The 20666-nt window shown below is 33.9% G+C and overlaps 3 protein-coding genes across 5 annotated transcripts; 1 reads left to right on the top strand and 2 right to left on the bottom strand.

Moving 5' to 3' along the window:
• The first annotated feature begins 3577 nt into the window (after nucleotides 1–3577).
• Nucleotides 3578–8423, top strand: LOC105949085 (putative arabinosyltransferase ARAD1). Of its 3 annotated transcripts, none has more exons than XM_088824465.1 (5): nucleotides 3578–3741; nucleotides 6694–6997; nucleotides 7266–7553; nucleotides 7679–8044; nucleotides 8127–8423. In XM_088824465.1, exons 1-5 carry the CDS (start codon nucleotides 3725–3727, stop codon nucleotides 8313–8315), a joined length of 1164 nt encoding a protein of 387 aa, XP_088680591.1. In that variant the 5' UTR covers nucleotides 3578–3724; the 3' UTR covers nucleotides 8316–8423. The 3 variants fall into 3 exon arrangements, with proteins under 3 accessions (XP_088680591.1, XP_088680590.1, XP_012827808.2); XM_088824464.1 differs by lacking the exon at nucleotides 3578–3741 and adding an exon at nucleotides 5791–6125 and having other exon boundaries at nucleotides 6320–6997; XM_012972354.2 differs by lacking the exon at nucleotides 3578–3741 and having other exon boundaries at nucleotides 6166–6997.
• A 3194-nt stretch (nucleotides 8424–11617) lies between these two features.
• Nucleotides 11618–12815, bottom strand: LOC105952845 (Pollen Ole e 1 allergen and extensin family protein). The gene is made up of 2 exons (XM_012976423.2): nucleotides 12595–12815; nucleotides 11618–12128 (listed from the first exon to the last, which is right to left on the bottom strand). The coding sequence occupies exons 1-2, from the start codon at nucleotides 12773–12775 to the stop codon at nucleotides 11761–11763; spliced, it is 549 nt and encodes a 182-aa protein (XP_012831877.1). The 5' UTR covers nucleotides 12776–12815; the 3' UTR covers nucleotides 11618–11760.
• A 3372-nt stretch (nucleotides 12816–16187) lies between these two features.
• LOS4 (P-loop containing nucleoside triphosphate hydrolases superfamily protein) lies at nucleotides 16188–19687 on the bottom strand. The gene is made up of 7 exons (XM_012976420.2): nucleotides 19325–19687; nucleotides 18723–19016; nucleotides 17989–18216; nucleotides 17414–17479; nucleotides 16894–17310; nucleotides 16675–16786; nucleotides 16188–16515 (listed from the first exon to the last, which is right to left on the bottom strand). The coding sequence occupies exons 1-7, from the start codon at nucleotides 19538–19540 to the stop codon at nucleotides 16367–16369; spliced, it is 1482 nt and encodes a 493-aa protein (XP_012831874.2). The 5' UTR covers nucleotides 19541–19687; the 3' UTR covers nucleotides 16188–16366.
• Between the last annotated feature and the right edge of the window lie 979 nt (nucleotides 19688–20666).

A 20666-nucleotide genomic window follows, 5' to 3' on the forward strand; every position in this document is an offset into this window, starting at 1 on the left:
CTTGAATACCTCCACTATCGGCCGCCTTATGGATCATCGAGATAAGGGCCTCAGTGCAACAGATCAGATAAAGAGATAAGGCGAAAGGAGATCGTCGTGACGAAGCCCCCTAGATGGTCCAATGGAACCAAACTCGTAACCATTGAATAAAAATGCATAAAAACATATGAAACACATAACAAAATCAATTCAATCAAGCTAGAGGGAAAACCGACACGACTCAAGATTCTTCTCAGAAAAACCCACTGGATACGATCGTGTGCCTTACTGATGTTCAGTTTAATTGCCATAAATTTAGTTCGCTTCCAAGAATTTAATTTAATGAAATGGTTTGTTTCATAGGCCACTAAAACATTATTCGTTATAAGGCGCTTCGGGACAAAGGTGGATTGGGCAACAATTAACGACAAGGATACTTTGTTTATTTTCATTATTTGTTGAGCAACAATTAACGACAAGGATATTTTGTTGATTGTCATTATTTGTTGTTATAAGTTATAACCATTGCATATTGGTTGATTTTCTTAATATGTGCGCAACAATCCAAAACTATATATATATATATATATATATATATATATATATATATATATATATATATATATATATATATATATATATATATATATATATATATATATATATATATATATTATTAGATGAAGAGCGTAACTTTTAAAACTAATATATTCATGCAACTCAAATCATATTCATATAGATAAAAAATTTATCGATTCAGTTATCATAATCAATTTTCTTTTCACTCAAACATAAAAGAAAGATTGACTTATAACCAGAAAATGGTTATCATGTTAATCGCGATTCTCAAGTTAAGCGAAAACTCGTGTCATTATAAGATTTTACACTTTGTCATTTGATTTCACATAAATTATCAATATATTTAACATGCAATATTATAAATAATGTTGAAAAATATCATATTGTTAACAAGTAATAAAGTGGGCTCGTGAAAGTCGGGATATCGTAGCCACATGGAGCAAATTATTCTCTACTTGTAACTACCCAAATTATTACTACTTATTTTTATCCAAGCAACAAAATTGAGATTCAAATTATTAATTCTATGACTATGAAAATTAATAAATAACAAAAAGCAAATAACTGTCGGTCTCTAGCCTTGATCTTTTTTTTTTTTTTTTTTTCTTTTTCCAGTTTCTTTTGTTAAGAAACAATATGGTAAAATTATTGTCTGAGACAGTAAAATTACTATTTGAGACAGTATTATTGCACTAGTAATATTACTGTCTCAGACAGTAAAATTATTGTCAGAGACAGTAATATCGCAGGTTGAGACAATAATCTCAGACTGTAAAATTACTGTATGAGATAGTAATATTGCATACTAAGACAATTATATTAACACAATAATATAAATATTAACACAGTAATATTACTAAAAATAGTTTTAAAAATGTATTAAAAAAAGGTCAACGCCAGAGATCGACGGTGACGGTCAAAATTGGGGTCAACGTTGATTAATTGGTAAACTTGTGACTAAATTTGGGTTTAAAGGATGAAATTGAGTTTGAAATAGGATTTCAAGGAGTTAAGAGTAATTCTTTTTTAATAAATAGTTATGGGTAATTTTGGTATATGTAATAGAGCTTTTCTTAGTTGCAAACGAAGTTGGACTAGTGGATATATTTGCAAGAAAGAAAATAGAATGCCCCTATTTTAATTAAATGTTCTTGTCATTTTTTTTTTTTTCAATTCCCCATATATTTAAACAAATGTTTAATAATATTTATATGACTAGTTTATATATTTACTTGTTCAATAATATTTCTATGACTATTTTGAAAGGAAGGAAAAAATTGGGTTTTTGCCCCAAACCCTTTAATTTTTGTATTTAATAACCTTAACGTCGTCATTATTTTAGTCATATTTTCTCCGAAATTCTTAACTGCTAATTAATCAAAAAATTATTGTACAGTGCTCATTATAATGAATTAATGTATGCAATATACAATTTTTTAAAAATTAACTTAGGGCCCCCCTAATTTCTCGGAAATTCTATTTCGACCCTTTTACCCAACAATTAGCGAGATCAAAAAGAAGTGTTTCAACAAAAGTTTGTAGTAACTATGAAACACATGCATGTACTAGGTTTCATCTAAACAGATACATGTACAATTTACAGACCAACTAAAATAATTGTCTGCATTTCATCTAAACAGATACATGTACTTTTATTTATGTGCGTATCTTTTCTTGCGTGTTATTTTGTGCATTTCATATTTAATAAGTAAAAAAAAAAAGAAAAACATTGAACAAGTTTTACATAACCGCATCAACACTTGCATGATACAACAAAATACAACATGAAAACCATCGTGCATGTATTGTATTTGATCAACTTTACTTGTACATTATCAAACAAAGATACATAGTAGTAATAACAACAATTAAACAAGGGCAGAAAGGTCAAAAGAAAAAATGGGAGGGAAGAATAAAGCAGCACTACTAGTAGTTGCCTTGTTCCGCCGCATCATCATCGTCGCCGTCTTGGTCGTCGGGGGTGGTGGTGTCCGGTTCGTCACACATCGGGGTGGTGTAGTAGAACGAGCCGAGAACTTAGCTTACATTTTTTAGAAGTTCAATAATTGCAACATCACATTTGTATGATATGAAAATATTTGTAAAACTAATTAAAGAATTTAATCTACTAGTTTTTAGCCAACAGTGAATTGGATTTGAAATTCTTTGTATAAATCTTCATGTATCCAAATAGGTGACTTTAAATTGTATGGATTTCAAACTCAAAGTATTTCAAATCCATTCGTTTGAAATCCTCCAATCCAAATATGACCTAACATTATTACTAACTTACTAATTACTTACTTACGAATAGAAGCCTTCTAATGCTAATTAGAGCAACTCTAATGCTAGGCATACAAATTGAGTTATTAAATACTCATTTATATTTGAGATATTATTTAACATTAATTTAAAATTCATCAACTCCAACCATGATTATCAAATTAATCATGAATTGGATGGTTTTATTTATAATTGTTACACGTTAGTTTCTGAATAAATTTTTAGGAGATTACATCTTTTTGTTACTCAATTTCCGGCAAGTATACTTACATTCCATGAGGTGAATTATAAAAAATGAACCCTCATAACTTCATTAGAATTAATAATTCATATATTTTAATATATAGATGATGGTTTAAATATTTAAATACTCTATTTAATAACTCATTGGAGTTGCTCTTACTAACTTCTTTTGTCATTCAATATTTAAGTTTGAGATCACCTCAAACACACACACACATTCAATATGCAATATTCATTCCGTCTTTTGTATTTTTGATTAGTAGTTTTATTTTTACGAAAATTATTATGGGAAGTCACGTGACTAATTACCTCAAAAACCAGTGGTCACGTGACTTCCCCTAGTTTTGGCCGTCAACTCATCAACATGGAGGACTAAAGTGTGCAGTAATGATCAAACTTCAGGACGCAATTGGTAATACCATAAAGTATGGGGACTGAATGCACATTCTGGATATTATTATAGGATCACAAAACTGAACCTGCAATTTAGGATTGATCAGAACGAAACATATTAAAAAGAAAAATAGCTAAAAACTCAGTTGATTAGTAAATTCTTTCTAGGGTTTGTAAATTCCGATCCATCCTCCTTGATTAGTTTTCCATTACACGATCGACGACGACTGAGACCTCTCCGGAAGTCATGTTCAAAAATTTCTGGTAATAAACCCCTTTTTTTCCAATCTCTCTTTTTCGTTCAGTTGATTTAATTTTAATTTTTTTTTTTTTGCCTTTTTGTTTCGATGAAAATGAAACGGTTCGAGGTCAATTAATCTGGGCTTGTAGTCACTGATATGAATTAATATGGTATGATGATTGTGTGGGTTATTTGATTTTGTGAGATATAGGGCGAATTCGATTATGTTGTCTTCATCTATAATATTAAACAATCAGGATAGACAATTGGTTTATTGAATAATTTTGAATTGCCTCTGTAATTGGCAGAGATGACCTAATTTGATGATTTTTGTGTTTTTGGGTCATATTAAAATTGGCTGTAAGAAATTAATTAGGAGCTTTCGTTCTTCGCTTTCTGTTTTGTTTTTTGGCTCAACGTATGGAGATGTAAATTTCTTGGTATGAAATGCATTTATGTCGATAGGGGCTCTCTGGATTAACTCATTCCAAATCGAATATTTCTATTGCAACTCATCGTCTCCGCTTTGTGAAATCGATTCAAAGTTCAAAAAAAATCTTAAATATCAACAAATCGATCAAATTTTGCGATTTACGATTTATGAAAAAAATAATTTATTATATTATTTATAATAAACTTGTGATAATTACATTTTTGTCCCTATATTATATACCATTTTTAATTTTGGTCCTTAAACAGGAAATGCCCCCAAGTGGAGGTCAATTTGTAATTTCAAAAAATCCACCTCCCTGGCTCAAACAGTTCTGAAAATTGCAGAATCACCCTTATACTTACTCCATCTTTCTATCCGCTCCACCCAAATTGCAATTTTTACCCCAAAAGTTGATCTCTCTTTCAATATCCAAAATATTCGCTACATTTACGAGAATTCGCAATGCCGAGCATAAAACCTTATGATTTACGATTAAAATCTTACGATTCAAGTCATTCATATATATGTCAATTCAAATGTTAAAATAAATCTTAAATATCGACAAATCGATCAACTTTTACGATTTATGGTCCCTATATTATATACCTATTTCGCATCGCACGCGCCGTCATTCAGATAGCCTTTAACGGAAGGAAGAAAAATTAACTCCTGATTAATCAGCTTTCGTTAACACAAAAACGAGTTTATATTTTGACAATCATTTGTGCACCCGCAAATTCCCTTGTTTCTAAGGGAGTGGACCCCACAACACCCTCCGTAGACAACTTCAAATCGTCACTTCCCATTGCCACATTCGACACAAATTTTGCCTAATCGTAAAAAAAAGATAACAAAATGCAACCTAAAAATCGATATATGAAAGTATGTCGAAAATACATAATACGATAAGTTCTTGTATTCACCCGAGGCACCGGCACCGCGCATTGCGCGGTGCTCTACACTAGTATATATATATATATATATATATATATATATATATATATATATATATATATATATATATATATATATATATATATATATATATATATATATATATATATATAAGTATTAAGAAAAAAAAATTACGTATTTAAAAAAAATTTATTATTTTTAAATAAAAACACTTTAAAAAAAACTATTTTTAAAATTTTTTTTTAAGTTTTTTTTAAGTTATATATATATATATATATATATATATATATAAAATAAACAAAATATTATTAAGAACCGAACGGTTCTACGGTTCTAACCGGGAACCGAACCGGAACCGGTTAGGAACCGAACCGCAAGGAACCGGATTTTTTCGGTTCGGTTCCGGTTCCTCCAAAATCGGAACTGGAACCGGCGGTTTGGAACCGGAACCGGAACCGAACCGAACCGTGGCCAGGTCTAGTGGGGGGCCATGGTCGGCGTCTCATGTCACATGACGTCTGCACCAATTTTTTATTTTATTTTCTCTCAATGTTTTGAAAACCGGACCGGACATCGAACCGGACAAGTGACTAGGTCATGGTTGGACCGGTTCAACCGGGGTCCAACCGGGTTTTTCACTTTTTTTTTAATATAATTATTTTAGTAATATAATATTCTTTTATATTTTCGTCCCACTTTAATGAATCATCCACTTAGTCAAGTTTTTCTAGAGAAAAAAAAAAAATCATTTATTTTTCCTCTCTCCTCTCTCTCTCCTCTCCCCTCTCTCCTTCTTTCTGCTACTTTCTGGTCTGTTTTCACTTTTTACAGAGCCTCTCATCCCCTTCTCTTCTTCCTTTCTTCTTTCTTCTTTTTTTCTTTTCTTCCTCCTTCTTTCTTCTCCGTCGGTTTATTCTTTCTTCTCTAAAAGAGCTCGCCGATTCGGGTGGGGACGGGCATAGTCGGTGTGATTCTGCCCGCCGTTCCTCCTCCAGGGCTGTGGTTGTGCGTGACGCTTTCCGGCGCTAGCCCATCGAGTTTTCCACCACTCCCCAAATTGTAATTCCTCTAGATTTTATTTTTTCCGCTTTTGTGCGTTGCATATTCCTGGTAATAGGGGTTTAATTTTGTGCTTTTTGGGCTTATTAATTATTCGTCGTCTTTGCTTCTTTTTCCTTGCTGGTTCTCGAATATTTCTATTGCAACTCATCTGTCTCCGCTTTGTGAAACTTGGGAAACAAACGATTCTGCAGATCGATTTCTCTCTCCTCCTGGCTATGTGAATCCAGTGTGCATCTTATTAATTTATACAATGCAAAAATAATGCCCTAATGAATCTCCGGCCCAAACTCAGATCGCCGCCCCTTACCGCCCTCTCTATCCCGTCTCCACCCACATCACCACTGCCATACAGCAGTAAAAGCCTACTTACGAAAATGCCCCGTAAATCTCTACTAAGACCCACTCTTGTCCTCGCCTTCCTCTCCCTGTTTGCCCTATACTCCTTCCTCTTCTACAATCCTCCCAATTATAACACTAATACGTCAATTCATTTAGACGACAATCGCAGTTTTCGTTCTGTTGATGATAATAAGAAGGTGAAAATATACATGTATGATCTGCCTAGGAGATTTACATACGGGGTGATTGAGAGTTATGCGGAGGCTCGTGGAGGAGAAACCGTGGGGAGCGACGCGCTGCTCAAGTATCCTGGGAATCAGCACTCAGCCGAGTGGTATTTATTTTCCGATTTGAATCGTCCCGGTGACCAACGGATCGACTCGGCTCTGACTAGGGTCATGGACCCGGAAGAAGCCGACCTTTTCTACGTGCCCTTTTTCTCTTCATTGAGTCTCGTCGCCAATCCGATCCGATCAGCCACTGTGAACGTCTCTCCTAACAGGACAGTTTACAATGATGAGCAAACCCAGGTATTTGTAAAATTTTAATTGTTTACTTATACAAAGTTATCATACCAAGGGTTGTTTTGAACCAAATATTGTTTGCTAAAATCTATGATCTTTAGGTTATTTATATTTGATAATATGCCAAGGAACAACTTTGCCCACTGATTCATTCATAGTTATGTATTAGAAATGCTCTTGAACTCTACTGGATCATTTATTGTGTTCACTTATTTTGACTGACATTCTCTATGCAAGAAGCAAAATATTTCATCCAAGTCTGTGGTTGATGTAGGAGGCTTTGATGGAGTGGTTGGAAGAACAAGTGTATTGGAAGAGAAATAATGGGTGGGATCATGTATTTATATGTCAGGATCCTAATGCTTTGTATAAGATCATTGATAGGGTGAAGAATGGGGTGCTATTAGTTTCAGATTTTGGGAGGTTGGGTGCCAATCAAGCATCCCTAGTGAAGGATGTGATTCTACCATATTCACACCGAATTAATTCATACAAAGGAGAGATTGGCCTGGAAAATCGCAAGTCCCTCTTGTTCTTTATGGGAAATCGATACCGAAAAGAGGTAATATTCAGACTTTTCTTTTCCGTTGATGGTATGCATAGCATGGTAATATTTGGACTTTTCTTTTTGCCGAACCCTGTTCTATGTCACCATTTACATGGAGCTGTTTTAATTGTGGTGTACAGGGTGGTAAGATTAGAGATATGCTTTTCCAAGTTCTTGAGAACGAACAAGAAGTTATTATAAAACACGGGGCACAGTCTAGGGAGAGTCGCCGTATGGCATCACAAGGAATGCATACATCAAAGTTTTGTTTGCATCCAGCTGGCGACACTCCATCAGCTTGCCGGCTTTTTGACGCTATTGTAAGTTTATGTGTTCCTGTAATTGTGAGCGACTACATTGAGTTGCCTTTTGAAGATGTCATAGACTATAGAAAGATTGCCATTTTCCTCGACACCTACACTGCTGTTAAACCTGGAAGCTTGGTAAAATTGCTGAGAAAAGTGACTCCGGAGAGGATTTTGGAATTCCAAAACGAATTGAAAAAGGTACATTTTCTGTACGTATAATTGACTTGAGTTTGAATCGAGTATTATTATCCAAATTCGTTTTTTGGTGCAATTCATTCAGGTAAAGAGGTACTTTGAGTACGAAGAAGCAAATGGGACAGTGAAAGAGATATGGCGCCAAGTTTCACTAAAGCTGCCTCTTATTAAACTTATGAGTAACCGCGACAAACGGATTGTGCTGCGGGACTTGACACAGCCAGATTGTTCATGTCTCTGTTCAAACCAGTCAGGAGTACACACAACACTATGATATTTTCCTTTAGAGTTTAATTTTCTTTTTGTAGACTAGAATATTTGTATTTGCCTCGAGATAATGTGCAACGTTTCTTTATACATATTCATTATCATTTATCAACAATATCTGGGTTTCGCTGTTTATCTTTCTTTTTTTGGGTTACATTCTTTTTGTAATTGTTTTACGATTGTTTTTTTTTTTTTTTTTTTTTTTTTTTGTTTTTTGATAAATAGTTACACGAAACTCCCTTTAATCTTTTAATCTTCACTTGTAAGCTAAAGTTATGGCCGAAAATGTGAGTTGTAGGAGGTGATGTATTTGTATTCGTCATTAACTTCAAATTGTAACCATAGCAATAGGTGTCGAATTCACAAACTCAATGTAGGGATACAAACGGTCGAACCCGTTTCTGATCAAAATGTGTCAACAACTTCATTACGGCTTAGACGAATAAAAGAAACTATGTCAAGTTAGTAGAGCCTCACATGATCATGCAAGAGAAAGGGCATATAGAATAGAAAAAAAAAAGTTCTTTTATATATTCTGCTTAAATCCATAATTTTTTTTACTTATTTTATGCAATTTTATATAAATACTCCTAAAACAATTTCTAGAACGCTTCTTCGGGGTCCAAACACCCAAAAATTATAACTCTTTCTTAAAAATTCATGATCTCGCCACTGAAACTACCAATCAGATGGAGAACATTATCGATCAACTCATCTCGTACGTTATATATCTTTAATCTCGATGAAACTATTAAATAGTTTATTAGATTGTAATTAAGGCGTGACCAAGAACTTAATTAATTGACCTTATACAATGGCTTGCCATACCCATACACGCCATCTAGGAAATGTGAATCCCTAATTTCCCCTTACAAAATGGGGTCAATATGCAATATTTGTTAACTTTTGGGTCAATGTACAATATTGGTTAAATTAGGATTTGGGGATGAAATTGAGGTAAGTAAAAATTTGAAGGCCATTCTAATCTTTGGTGGATTACTGTTTTTTTTTTTTATTCTTTTGTTAAAAGATAAATGTCCAATAATTTTTTTTTTTTCAATTTCGTCATTTATCAATCTTAATTAATTAATTGAAAGATAGTTTTTTTGTTCAGAACCTTCCGTACAACCATTCATCAATATGGAAGCTAAATTGTGAGCAAGCTTATTACCTTGTCTCTTAACAAAGGAGAAAGAACAAACAAGAATAAAAACTACTAGCTAGTGTAAGGGAATCGTCCAACGGAGCCCCGAAACGAACAAGAATAAAAACTACTCTTGGTTTGGTGGAGCAGCGGCATCGAAGTTAATTTTGATTAACCCAGGCGGGGGCGGGGACCATTATGAGATGTGCGTGGGCTCTTTGGAAACGGCAGATTGTCATGTTTATCCGATTTTCCCTCTAGCTTGCTTGAATTGTTTATGTCGTCATCGGGCGAAAAAATCCACCAGATACGATCGTATGCCTTACTAATGTCCAGTTTAACTGCCATAAATTTAGTTCGCTTCCTAGAATTTAATTTAATGAAATGGTTTGTTTCATAGGCCACCAAAACATTATTCGTTATAAGGCGCTTCGGGACAAAGGCGGATTGAACAACAATTAACGACAAGGATATTTTGTTGATGTTCAATATTTGTTGCTATAACCATTGCATATTGCTTGATTTTATTAATATGTAAGCAACAATCCAAAACTACGTATATTATTGGATGAATAGAGTAGCTTTTAAAACTAATACATTCATGCAACTCAAATCATAGAGATAAAAAAATTATCGATTCAGTTATCATAATAAATTTTCTTTTCACTCAAACATGAAAGAAAGATTGACTTATAACCAGAAAATGGTTATCATGTTAATGGCGATTATCAAGTTAGGCGAAAACTCGATCGTGTCATTATAAGTTCTTACACTTTGTCATTCGATTCACATAATTTATCAACATATTTAACATGCAATATTATAAATAATATTGTAAAAATATCATACCGTTAACAAGTAATAAAGTGGGCTCATGAAAGTCGGGATATCGTACCCACATGGAGCAAATTATTTTCTACTTGTAAGTACCCAGATATCACTACTTAAGCAACCAAATTGAAATTCAAATTATTAATTCTATGACTATGAAAAATAAATAAATAGCAAAAAGCAAATAACTGCCGGTCTCTGGCCTTGACCTTTTTTCTTTTCTTTTTTTCAGTTTTTTTTGTTAAGAAACAATATGGTAAAATTATTGTCTGAGACAGTAAAATTACTGTTTGAGACAGTATTATTGCACTGAAACAGTAAAATTATTGTCAGAGACAGTAATATCGCAGGCTGAGACAATAATCTCAGACAGTAAAATTACTGTATGAGATAGTAATATTGCAGACTAAGACAGTTCTATTAACACAATAATATTAATATTAACACAGTAATTATATTACTAAAAATAGTTTTAAAAATGTATTAAAAAAAAGTTCAACGTCAGAGACCGACGGTGACGGTCAAAATTGGGGTCAACATTGGTTAATTGGTAAACTTGAGACTAAATTTGGGTTTAAACGATGAAATTGAGTTTCTAATAGGATTTCAAAGAGTTAAGAGTAATTTTTTTTTAATAATAAGTTATGGGTAATTTGGTATATGTAATAGAGTTTTTCTTAGTTGCAAATGAAGTTGGACTAGTGGATATATTTGCTAGAAAGAAAATAGAATGCCCCTATTTTAATTCCCCATATATTTAAACAAATGTTACATATATTTACTTGTTCAATAATATTTTTATGATTATTTTGAAAGAAAAAAAATTGGGTTTCTGCCCCAAACCCTGTAAATTTTATATTTACCTTAACGTCGTCAATATTTTAGTCATATTTTCTCCAAAATTTTTAACTGCTAACTAATGCAAAAAATTATTGTACAATGCTCATTAAAACGAATTAACATATACAATATACAAATTTTTAAGAATCAACTTAGGGCCCCTAATTTTTCAGAAACGACCATATTTCTACCCTTTAATTACCTAACAATTAGCGAGATCAAAAAGAAGGTTTCAACAAAAGTTTGTAGTAACTATGAAACACATACATTTACTAGGTTTCATCTAAACAGATACATGTATAATTTGCAGACCAACTAAAATAATTGTCTGCATTTCATCTAAACAGATACATATACTTTTACTTATGTGCGTATCTTTTCTTGCGTGTTATTTTGTGCATTTCATATTTAATAAGTCAAAAAAAAAAAAAAAAAACATTGAACAAGTTTTACATAACCGCATCAACACTTGCATGATACAACAAAATACAACATGAAAACCATCGTGCATGTATTGTATTTGATCAACTTTACTTGTACATTATCAAACAAAGATACATAGTAGTAATAACAACAATTAAACAAGGGCAGAAAGGTCAAAAGAAAAATGGGAGGGAAGAATAAAGCAGTACTACTACTAGTAGTTGCCTTGTTCCGCCGCATCATCGTCGCCGTCTTGGTCGTCGGGGGTGGTGGTGTCCGGTTCGTCGCACATCGGGGTGGTGTAGTAGAACGAGCCGAGAACGTACTTGACCATATCCCTGTACACCACCGTGGGGCGGTGGAGGTTGACGCCGCTCTTTCCTCCGGCGAAGTTGGTGGCTATGTTGCAAACTGGGTCCGGCGAAGAAACCAGTCTCAAGAAGCAGTTCTGTGGGTTCAGCTTCTTACCGTTGACGTATTTGTTGCAGGTGACGTCGAAATCTCCGGCGTCGTCTGTCAGGTCACTTGCGTACTGCACCACCCTACTCCTCTCGTCCAGGCACGTCACGGAAACTTTGCTACCTGCAACAAAAGGAAAAGAATTAAAAAAAAAATGAAAGATGAAGATGATTAAATAATTGGGTAAATTATGAAAAAAAACCCCGAACTTAGGTTAAATAACAAAAAACACCTCATCTATTCGTAATTATCAAAAACCCCTAAGGTTATTTCCGTCTTACACCAATCCCTTTCGGTGTGACTTTTTACTTTTTTTATTTTATTTTTTTTTCAATTCCTAGGAAAAGACTTTAAACAATTTCAGATATTTTATTTTATTTCTCGCCTATTTAACGTAAGGTATAATAAACTGTATAGTTTTCTGATAAAAAACTCGATCAAAGTTAATTAGGGGGGGTTTCGGTTATTACTGATAGGTGGGGGTATTTTTCGTTATTTAGCATAAGTTCAGGGGAGTTTTCGTAATTTACCATAAATATATGATTTGTAATTCTTTAATATGTATTTAAATTGTGTTGGTTGGGGTTACCTTTGATGGGGTTGGCGCCGTTGACCCACTCATTCCAGCCTTGAGCGCAGTCCTGGCAAAGAACTTTTCCGGCGACGTGAAAGACCTGAGTGTCTTCTCCGGCGGCGGCATCGGCCGAGCACTCTAGAAGCAACGATGATGCAAGAACCATGAGCAATATATTGGTCAACATGTTTCTCATTTTGTTTTGGGTACTTAACTTGTTTCAGTGTTGAAAAAATTGAACAACTCTCTTGTGAATATATATAAAGAGATTAATTATTTGATTCTGGATTAATTATTATTATTTTTATTCTTTTTTAAAGTGGAGAGGCACTACTTTGTGACGTGCAAACCATGAAGCTTACATGTTTTAATGGATAAGAAATGTACATCAATCATAGGGAGAATTATACTTCCATCCCTCGTGTTTGGTCCGATTCCGCTTTTCATCCCTCGTGTTCTAAATTGAACAAATTTCACCTCCAAATTTCAATTTTAAACACATTTGGTGTCCTTCGTCACGTGTTCGTTCGCATATAACGGAAAACACTATTTTGGGGTCAAAGTTGAAATTTAAAATTATTTTAGGGCCGGAAAACAATTAAAAGTTTATAGTATTATTTATAATTATGTTTTTTAATAATATTTAGTATAATAAAAAAAATGAATAATATTTAAATTTCAAAAATAAAATGCAAAATATACATAATAAATACAAGGGTTAATGGCAAATAGTCCCATGACAACAACACTTGAGTAATAAAGGGACATCCAACTTTTTTGTGCTGCAAAAATATCCACCTCAGTCAAACTTATTTACAAATAAGGAAAACTCTTTCATATATACCAAAATTACCCTCAACTCCTTGAAACCCTATTCAACTCCAATTTCATAATTTACACCACAATTTAGTTAATTAACCAATTTTGACTCTTATTCCAATTTTTACCCAAATATTATTGACCGCCACAGTCAGAGACCGCCAATCAGTCGGTGTTGACTTTTATTTTTAACCTTTTTTTTCGGCTAGATTACGGCGTTAACCTGCGGTTCTCTGTCGTTGACTTTTTTTTTTTAATATTGTTGTATTGGCCTGCAATATTATTCTCTCAAACAGCAATATTGCTGGCCAAGACAATAATTTAACTGTGGGAGTACACAATGGTGTATGGTTTGCGTTTGTGTAAATTGTTGGGAGTACACAATGTGATGGTGGAGAGTGATTCGATGATATTGATTAATGCTAATTGGAGTAATAAGATTAATTGGGAGCTCGAATATTTTCTTCGACTATGTTTTCGAGAGATTGATCCTTCGTTTTCATTCATGCATATCGTTAGGCAAAATAATAATGTGGCGGATCGGCTAGCGAATTGGGCTCATGGGCATAAATCTCATCAGGAGTACTTTACAGTAGAAGCATTACCTAATGAGGTTCGAGCAGCATATATTAGTGATAAATTGGGTTTGTTTAATTTTCGTTCGAAATGATGATGCCGCTGCTGAAGATGGAGTTTTATAGTGGAAATTCGGGGTGCTTTGCATTTTCACTCCTGTCTGGGGTCATTTTTGCAATTCTGAGATTTTTCAATTCCACCCACGCCGGGGACCATTCTCGTACATTTGGTTTTGGTTGTCTAGGTAGTTTTGTTTATTCACTTTCTATCCCGTTTTGGGGCTATTATGTAACAAATCGATAGGGTTGTTTCTGATTTTTATTACCATTGTAGGGGTACTATTTTTCCTTGTGTAGGCCCACAAAGTTTTAACGAGGTCCCAATCCATATATAACAATGGAATAATAAAAAATAAAAAAAAATTAGCCTTAAAAAAAAACTGCGGGAGACAGTAATTTAACTATTGGAGACAACAATATTATTATCGGAGACGAGAATTTAACTATCCGGGACAGTAATTTAACTGTGTGAGAAAGTAATATGACTGTCTCCGACAATAAATTTTACTGTATTAATTAATTTTATCGTCTTGGCCTACAATTTTGCTGTCTGCGACTGTAATATTACTATCTTTGACTGTAATATTACTATCTTTGACCGTAATATTACTGTCAATATTACTGTTTGGGACAGTTTAGAGCAACTCGAATGTCGGAATTAAATAGAGTATCAAATGATAAAACTACCATCTTAATTCTCAAAACTTAAAATATCCCACTCCAATGGATGCATAAAATGATGGTTAGTTTGATACTCAACCTCCTGAAGGTGCAAAAATGGATCCCAAAAAGTGAAGTATCAAAATTGTAACCACCCAATTAATCTATCATGAGTTGACATCTATTATTTAAAAATATAATTATTCATGTATTTAAATTTTGATAATCTATTTGATATTTATGGTTCAAGTAAAAATGTTTAAAGAGGTATCAAAATAATATAAGTATCAAATGAGCATTTGATGTTCCATTTTGGTACTTGTCCATTGGAGTTGCTCTAATATTAGTAATATTGTTGTTTTGGCATTCAATATTACTGTCTCAGACAATAACTTTATTGTTAACACGGTAATTTAGAGAGAAAAAACAAGTTTGAAAAAAATATATATATACTCAACGGCGGAGACCAACCGGAAAAAAAATTCAGAAAAAAAAAAGTTTTCAATAAAAAAAAGGGTCCGTGTGGTCAACGCTGGAATCTGTCCGGAAAAAAAATTCATAAAAAAAATTATTTTCTAAAAGAAATTTCAAAAATTATATTAATGGGGGTTAATGCGATATATTTGTTCAAATCTGGGGTCAATGTACAATATTGATTAAGTAGTATAATGGATGGAATTGATGGAAATTATATTATGAGGGGTATTTTAGACAAAAGACATAGGGATGAGTTCATTTACGAGACTGTTTTTGTTCAGGACCTATTTGTATTTAAGTCCATTGTCATGCGTCTATTTGCGTTTTGCCCTAAATACAAATATTTCGGTCAAAGTTGAATAAACATGTGTTTTGGGTTAAAATTGAATAATTTGTGAAATTTGGAGTCAAATTTAGGTTAGATTAAATTAAAGGATGAAATTGGAGCATATTAAAATATGAGGGGCTATTTTAGTATTTTACAAACCTCTTGACACTACGTGGACTTTTTGAAAAAATAGATTTTTGTTTGTACCGCTTTATAAATAAGTACCCACTGATGGGCTTATTTGCAAAGTCTCAATAATTATTATCACCCTTGTAATATTATATATGTTTATTTGGATAAAAATAATAATTGTAAATGTAAATCCTATAATTGAAAAATACGAAAGTAAAATTTCAATATAATTTACAATGTTCATTAAAACCCCGTAATCCATAAAAGATGAAGAAAGGGAAATAAATTAAATTTCACAATAAAAATTTGAAACATCGTAAAAATTGCTTCATCGCATACTCATTTGTGTATTTAAATGTAACTAGCCGAACACAAAACCTCATCAACTACAATTGCTTCCTCAAATCAAGAGGCACGAATTTTATGGGGATAAATTTTGTCTAATTTTCAACTGAATCGATAAGCTAAGCAGGAGATGAATCCGATCAGAGTTGTATACCAAACACTCTTAATTAGTTATCTCTTCCGAATCAGATATTAGGAGCATCATTAAGAGCTAAATCGAATTTACCCTCTATTTCTTGTTTTAAAATAAATAAACGCAATTAACGTATTAGTACAAAACTTTCCTCACAAACCACACAACAGATGAGATCATAACACCACTTCCAGTTTAGTACAGGGCTTGAAAAACATATCTTAAAAATAAAAAACATCTACACAGAGTACTTCTTCCTCACAGTAATCCAGCGTCCTTTAGCGCGACCTCAAACGCTGCCTCGCTGTTCCACGGGCTCACCTCGGCTATCTTGGTGTTGAAATAGTCCTCGATTTTGCCCATAATCGAGTCATCTCGACTCGTACATAGGAGATTGAAGACAGCACCTGTTCAGTCACAAACTCTTAATCAGAATAGTAACCCTAATAGTTACACGTGGACTTACAGAATAGTAACCCTAATACATTATATACCCCAAACTCTTAATCAGGAAAAAAAGGCTCGTTATAATAAAAGAATAAACATGAATCGAGCAAAAGTCATACCTTTACGACCAAAGCGCCCTGCTCTACCAACTCGGTGCAAGTAGACATCACAATCAGGCTGAGAAGGTCTATCGTGTTTCACCGGAAGATCAAAGTTCACGACCAAGTTAACCTACATACAGAAACCATACCACATTGTAATAGGTCAATATCCAACAAACAGTAAATAAATAAACACTCTAGCAATTAATAAATAAACAAAAAAAGAAGAATAAGCACCTGTTTCTGGTCAAAGCCTCGGGAGAGAAGATCGGTTGCAATTAGAACTTGAGTCAACCCTTCCTTGAACTCCTTTATGATTTTATCCCTATCCTCTTGCTTGAGAGCACCTTGAATGGTAGTGACCTCATAGCCGAGGCTGACCAAAGATTGGTGCAACATAGTCGAATTCTCCCTCGACTTTACAAATATAATCGTTTGGCCAACCTTCTCTCCAAGTTCGAGTATTCGGTCTTTAATAACCTGGATCTTTGAAAGTTCATCAGGACAATGCACCTTGTACTGTTTCACGGATTCTAACGACAGTTCTTCCTTTTTTACAAACATCTGGTTATAGTCTCTGACAAAGATATCCTCAACTATTCTTGATACAAATTGTTTGACGGAATCATCAAATGTAGCCGAGAACAGAAGGACCTGATAGTAAATTTTCAAAACAACACAAAAATCACTTGGATGCATAACAAGTTGATAATAAAGATTTTGAAAAGCCATGAAACATGAGTAGTAAATAGTTAACCTGGCAATTGTAATTGGCGTCCTTGATGTTCCTCATTATCGCCACTGAATCGTCTCGGAATCCACTCTGCGTATAAGCGAAATTTCGCAAATTAACATGCTTACGAGAGAATACTTGCCATATATTTCTCAAGTAACAAAAACAAAATTTATACTACATGGTGGACTCAACTTGAAAAGTGAAGTCACAGAAGTTTTCAGATATTAAAGATTATTTCTTAATATTTTAACCAATTCATGAAATACAAAACAGAAATATTTGCACAAACTCGCATGTGGACAAATTGCATGAAACATGTCAGCCAAACACAATCGTATTTTAATCCCTTATCAAAATATCTGGAGGCCTGGATATGGCTCTTGTTAATAAAGTTGTTAGAGCATTAGCACATCGAAGAAGCTAGACAAGCAATACAAAGTCTCGAGATATGTGAACAACCAAAGAAGTAGCTAGTGATGAAAAGCTAATATATGCTAAAAAAAAGTTCAATGCAAAAACGATGCTCAGTAAAACAGAACACTGAATGTACACAAATGCAAGATGAATCCGTCATTAAGCTAAGAACCGTTGATTACCTGTCCCAACATGTGGTCTGCCTCATCGAACACGAGAATCTTCATCTGATTCAATCTCAGTTTCTTAGCCGTCATCCACTTCTTAAGCGTACCAGGTGTACCGATAATTACTTGTGCCGTAATAGGAGGCATCTTATTAACTGGAATGTAGCTTGAAGAATCTGCAGGTATGCCTAATTCGGAAGTTATCCCTGTGAACTTCCCCATCTTCAGAAGCACTTCCAAATTCTGCACCATTTATTCCGTTTTTTTCTTATCAAACCACATCATACAGTAAGATACATGTTAACAGTTTCGTAAGCATTTAACGACTCAAGTCGGCAATGATAAACCTATACATTATATTTATAAGTCATACTGGCGACCAACAATCTAACAAACAACGAGTACTCTACTTTTATCTTTAAAAGATGTACTAATATTAGCTAAAAAATCAAGTGTTTAGAGCATCATCATGGTTCAAATACCTACCAAAAACTTGCAAATCAATCAACAATCCAGCATAAGGAGCGTAAATACGATGACTGATGTCACAATGTAAAACTACAAACAATCAAATCCCAGATTCAAAACTGAACGAGATTACATGAATAGATGTAGTCATATTTTCATGCACCGCTAATTCTAATCTTCGACCCAATTTTCTTTTTTCCATCAAACCGAGAGAAATATGCTAATAAAGATAGCCCCACATAGCAAAAAAAAGACGAAGATAAGAATGTCAGTAGACGTACCTGGATGGCTAACTCTCTTGTGGGGCAGATACAGAGAGCCTGAGGAGCCTTGAGCGTTGGGTCGACACGGCTCAACATACCAAGAACGAAACAAGTGGTCTTTCCGGATCCATTGTGAGCCTGAGCTATTAAATTCTTGTGGGGAGGAGTCAGAATCATGGGCAAACTAATTGCCTGTATCTTACTAGGTTTCTCAAACTTCATCTCGATATACAGACCCTTCAACAGTTCAGCTGATAAGTTCAAGTCCTCGAATCTCTTAGCTGATGTATACGGAGTGTCACCTGATGTAACCTATATTTCAATACAAAAATTGCCAAAATAAGAAGAGGATTTGCCTTTAACAATAACTCCTGCTAAATAAAATTAAGCTAAATTTTGTCGATATAAAACCTAATTCCAAGAAGAACCCTAAATTATCGAAATTCAGCCTAATCCAGAAAAAAGTTGAAAAATAATCTAACCCTAAATTATCGAAATTCAGCCAAATCCCAAATAATCTAATTTTAAACGTCGCCTCCAAATTACAAAAAACCCTTTCTCTAAAATCCTAAATTGTACGTAATAGCACTGATGTTCGAAATCAAGATTGCGATAATTACCGCTTCGATACGGGAGTCTTCGGGATCGGTGAGCGTGCTGCTGGGTTTGGAGTCGTCGATGCATAAAGAATTTAAATTGACATCTACAGGTGAATCTGTCTTCAACTCGGCCTTGGCGTCGGCGTCATCCTCGTCAGAGATATCCGCCCAACGCCTTGTCTCGGCGGTGGCGGTGGCGGTGGCGGTGGCGGTGGTAGATGGGTTGTCGTCGGCCATGTCGGCGGTGGTAGTTGAGTAGAAGCTCTCCTGCGACGTTTAATTAAATTTGAGAGAGGAAATTAATTTGAGAGAAAAGAATGACTGCGTGCGCTTATATAGAGGGAGAGAAAACAAATTAATTTGAGAGAAAAAGAATGACTGCTCAATTTATATTAAAAAAAGAATTTATATTAAAAAAAAAAAGGTAAATTACAATTGTTATGGTCAATTTATGAAACAAACCCTCTTATTTGAATAATTATTTTTAGCCCTCAACTATGTTTTTTTCTTACATCTCCATTCTTATGGTGTCAAATTTAACATAATCATCTGCGTGGAATGTGCTTTGAATTGTACTCGTTTTGTGTAAAAATACAGTTTCTGATACACCACAATCTGTTTTATACAAGCCAAAAGCACATATTATGATCATCTTGCTTGAAAATGTGGAGTTCGAATGGAATAAAACGGGTACAAAAGTGATAATATTTCATATAATCTCGAAGATTTCCCTAAATTTGAAACCGCAAGGATGGATGATGTGTAAAAAGAGTTATAGTTGAGGGTGGTTTGTAATTACCCAAACAAGATGTGATTTTTGTAATTTAACAATACCTCAGGGGTGTTGTAATTTACCCTAAAAAAAATAATAATTGTTGTGTCCGCTAATTTATCGGAAAATAATTATTTTCGCGAGCAGTTTCGTTTCTATATTCGGCGCACGAACGAGAATCCACGTCAAGCCTTCAATGAAAAATTGTTATCCAGAAATTTACAGCCCTCTTCATTCACCGATATCTCCGTACTGTATAAATTTCAAGTCTCTCTTCCTTCACGATATCTCCGTACTATACTGTATAAATTTCAAACCTCTCTTCCTTCACAATATCTCGTACTGTACAAATTTCAAGCCCTTGTATTGTACAAATTTTAATCCTATCTGTCATCCTATCCAATGAACGGTATGGTGAATTGAGAAACTTCAAGAGAAAAGAAGAGAAAAAATCTTCTCTTTGGACGTGAAATAGGCGTCTCAGAATTATCTCTCATCAATCTAATCTCTATTAAATATAGCACAAGAAATTAGAATCGCACATAGAAAGGATTAGATTGAAACAAATCTCACTCTTTCTATAACTCTATA

Source organism: Erythranthe guttata, chromosome 10, assembly GCF_056151865.1.
Source record: "Erythranthe guttata isolate IM_541 chromosome 10, IM_541, whole genome shotgun sequence".
In the NCBI taxonomy this organism is placed as follows: domain Eukaryota; kingdom Viridiplantae; phylum Streptophyta; class Magnoliopsida; order Lamiales; family Phrymaceae; genus Erythranthe; species Erythranthe guttata.

What these genes read in the sequence shown, in the direction of transcription:
- LOC105952845 (XM_012976423.2), bottom strand. Translation starts at nt 12,775, where the DNA reads ATGAGAAACATGTTGACCAATATATTGCTCATGGTTCTTGCATCATCG. An exon ending in CGGCGCCAACCCCATCAAAG is followed by an intron (nt 12,129 to 12,594) that starts GTAACCCCAACC and finishes CTTTTGTTGCAG; the next exon opens with GTAGCAAAGTTTCCGTGACG.
- LOC105949085 (XM_088824464.1), top strand. Translation starts at nt 6,398, where the DNA reads ATGAATCTCCGGCCCAAACTCAGATCGCCGCCCCTTACCGCCCTCTCT. An exon ending in ACAATGATGAGCAAACCCAG is followed by an intron (nt 6,998 to 7,265) that starts GTATTTGTAAAA and finishes TGGTTGATGTAG; the next exon opens with GAGGCTTTGATGGAGTGGTT. An exon ending in GAAATCGATACCGAAAAGAG is followed by an intron (nt 7,554 to 7,678) that starts GTAATATTCAGA and finishes TGTGGTGTACAG; the next exon opens with GGTGGTAAGATTAGAGATAT.
- LOS4 (XM_012976420.2), bottom strand. Translation starts at nt 19,540, where the DNA reads ATGGCCGACGACAACCCATCTACCACCGCCACCGCCACCGCCACCGCC. An exon ending in ACGCCAATTACAATTGCCAG is followed by an intron (nt 17,311 to 17,413) that starts GTTAACTATTTA and finishes ATTTACTATCAG; the next exon opens with GTCCTTCTGTTCTCGGCTAC. An exon ending in GAGGCTTTGACCAGAAACAG is followed by an intron (nt 16,787 to 16,893) that starts GTGCTTATTCTT and finishes TTCTGTATGTAG; the next exon opens with GTTAACTTGGTCGTGAACTT.